Source organism: Amblyomma maculatum, chromosome 3 (genome assembly GCF_055883805.1).
Source record: "Amblyomma maculatum isolate TAMU_Amacu chromosome 3, ASM5588380v1, whole genome shotgun sequence".
Classification (NCBI taxonomy): Eukaryota; Metazoa; Arthropoda; class Arachnida; order Ixodida; family Ixodidae; genus Amblyomma; species Amblyomma maculatum.
The window spans coordinates 11,791,435-11,794,018 of NC_139346.1; the positions used below are offsets into that span (position 1 = coordinate 11,791,435).

Consider the following 2,584-nt stretch of genomic DNA (forward strand, 5'->3'; position numbering starts at 1 on the left):
AGTGCAACCAGATACGCCAAAGCCTGAACAGCGCCAGCCCTGCAGGGAGCCGGGCGCTTAACGGAAGCTATGACTGCTACGTGGAAGCAGAAGATGGTTTGATCCTGCGGTATATACCTGCTGCGGACACCGACAGTGGTGAGTCCGCATTTCGTGTGGTCGTTCCTAAGGGCTTACGTAAGCATTTTCTAGAGTACTTCCACGATACACGCCTCGCAGGTCACAGCGATGGCAAGAAAACATATGACAAATTGTGTCGCGTTGCAACATGGCCCCGCATGAGAAGGGATGTCCTGACATTCGTCCGCACTTGTCATACCTGCCAGACCGCGAAGCCAAGGGGAGGAAAACCACCGGGCCTCATGCAACCTGTAGAGAGCCGATAACCATGGGAAATTGTAGCTTGCGACATAATGGGTCCCTATCCCAGATCAGTGAAAGGGAATCGCTACTTGTTAGTAATTACTGAACATTTCTCGAAATGGGTAGAATTGTATCCCCTGAGTAGGCTAGACTCGAAAATAATTTGGGATAAGCTACTAGAAACATTCACTCGCTTTGGTTTCCCAGCTCAGCTTATCACTGATAATGCCACGTATTTCACCGGTAGGATATTCACTGCCACTTGCAAAGTTCTTGGCGTGCAGCACAAAAAGACTACGCCCTACCATACTCAAGCAAACATTACAGAGCGAGTGAATCGAAATCTCAAGACTATGATGGTGGCATTCACGGAGCGACACAAGGACTGGGACGCTCGTATCCAGGAGATGGCCTTCGCCACAAGAACCACGGTAAACCGGTCAACAGGTTTTACGCCAGCGGCCATTCTCCTTGGTCGTGAGCTCAGGTTCCCTATTGAGCATGCTCTGAATGGCTCTGATTTACCGGGTCTTAGCCATTCTAAATTTGCTCATGATCTTTCCAGCCGCTTGGCCGAGACTCTGAAGGAGGCAAGGGAAAACCTGGACCTTGCCCGCCTGGAACACTGTAACCAGTACAACAAGGGAAGGCGACCTTTGGAATTCACAGTCGGCGACAAAGTCCTTCGCCGCACGCACCCACTAAGTGATGCTGCAAAAGGGTTTGCTGCTTCTCTCGCTCCACGATGGACTGGCCCTTACACGATAACAAAGCGCGCGTCTCGACTTTCTTACTTTATTCGCCATGTGCAGGGTGGTCGAGAAGCCGGACCAGTCAACGTGGCCGATCTCCGAGCTTACCACGGCCGTCCACTAGCCACATAGAACCACTTGACCTACCAGGCACTACGGCTACCCACGCTCGGCTGATACCTCCAAGCATGCGCCCCGTCAGCAGCAGTACCAGTTCCGCCCTTATCCCGCGTTATTGTTATTTTACACGTCGGGAGGTGTCCCGTCTTGAGAGGGGGGGAGTGTGGGGCCCCACAGCCCCTTTTAGCGTTTCGAACCGCCGCGCTTTTTTCTGTTTGTGTTGGTGTCCGCCCGGGCAGCGCGAGTACGCATGAGCGAGCTGCCCGGAGCGGGGGCGGCATGTTATCGGCGCGAGACAGAGGGTAGATAAGCGCGTTGGAAGCAAGGCTCGGGGCTTTTTCGCCGGGAGGCCGGCCACAGGAAGGCGGCATGGCAGCGTCCCAAGCCGGCGGGATGTACACGGACGACGGAGCGAAGTCCTGCGAGGCGAAGACGGAAGCGGCGCCTTCAAGGAAGCCTTAGGAGTGTTAGCGTGAGTGCTGCCACGCGAGTAGCAATGTTTTTGTACCGTGATCAACGCTTTGGCCCTATTACTCGCCCATCGCGCCGCAGTGTGTTTTGTGTTGTAGCGGGGAAGCCCTGACCCTTGTTCCGTTTTATTCTCATAGTCCATTGTCGCGAACTTCGACGGCATGTTTCCAGCGCAGTTTTGACCAATGCTGTTTCTTTTCTATTTTACACTTTTCTGTTGATCCGGAATAAACCGGTGCTTTTAAGAAAGACTTGGTTTTCACTCGTCGGGCGAGACCATCGCTCGCGAACCCGTATTCTAGAAGGCGGAGCCTTCAGGTTAAACGTTAATAGACTAGAATTAAATATAAACAAAATAAAGTTTGGAACCTTTAAACCCAAAAACAGTCATAGACATGGAACAAAGTATTATGTTCCGAAATAATGTCATCCAACTTGCTGAATCTAAGTGTTTCCTCGGAGTCATTTAATGAAAAGTTGTTGTGGAATGGCCTCGTAAACTCTGTGCGGTTGAAAGTCGCACGCTCCATTGGTATCATCAATAAATTTAGGTCTATTCTCCCAATGTGTTAAAGAAACAACTTTATTTTGCGCTTGTACAATCTGATCTCCATTGCTGTCTTCTGGTTTGGGGTTGCACATCTGACACAAATTTGAAATCACTCTTTCTGTTACAAAAAAGAACAATTAGAGTCATCTCTGGTATTCCATATCTAGATACCACACTTCCACATTGGGGTAGCTTAAAGATATTAAATATCTATAAACTAATCACACTGCGACTGGCCAGTCATGCTCACCATTTGTTTTACATGGGGGCACTTGCACACATCGTGCACACTGTCGAACACCAGAACTACGAACTAAGAAACTATTCT

At 50.1% G+C, this 2,584-nt stretch overlaps 1 protein-coding gene across 1 annotated transcript; it reads left to right on the forward strand.

Moving 5' to 3' along the window:
- The first annotated feature begins 476 nt into the window (after nucleotides 1-476).
- LOC146194234 (uncharacterized) lies at nucleotides 477-1,908 on the forward strand. Its single transcript, XM_084597302.1, has 2 exons — nucleotides 477-1,084; nucleotides 1,176-1,908. The coding sequence occupies exons 1-2, from the start codon at nucleotides 717-719 to the stop codon at nucleotides 1,237-1,239; spliced, it is 432 nt and encodes a 143-aa protein (XP_084453428.1). The 5' UTR covers nucleotides 477-716; the 3' UTR covers nucleotides 1,240-1,908.
- Nucleotides 1,909-2,584: the final 676 nt, after the last annotated feature.

Excerpts from the sequence above, each read along its gene's own strand:
- LOC146194234 (XM_084597302.1), top strand. The coding sequence starts at position 717 with ATGATGGTGGCATTCACGGAGCGACACAAGGACTGGGACGCTCGTATC. Across the intron at positions 1,085-1,175 it reads CTAAGTGATGCTGCAAAAGG|GGTGGTCGAGAAGCCGGACC; the intron begins GTTTGCTGCTTC and ends CGCCATGTGCAG.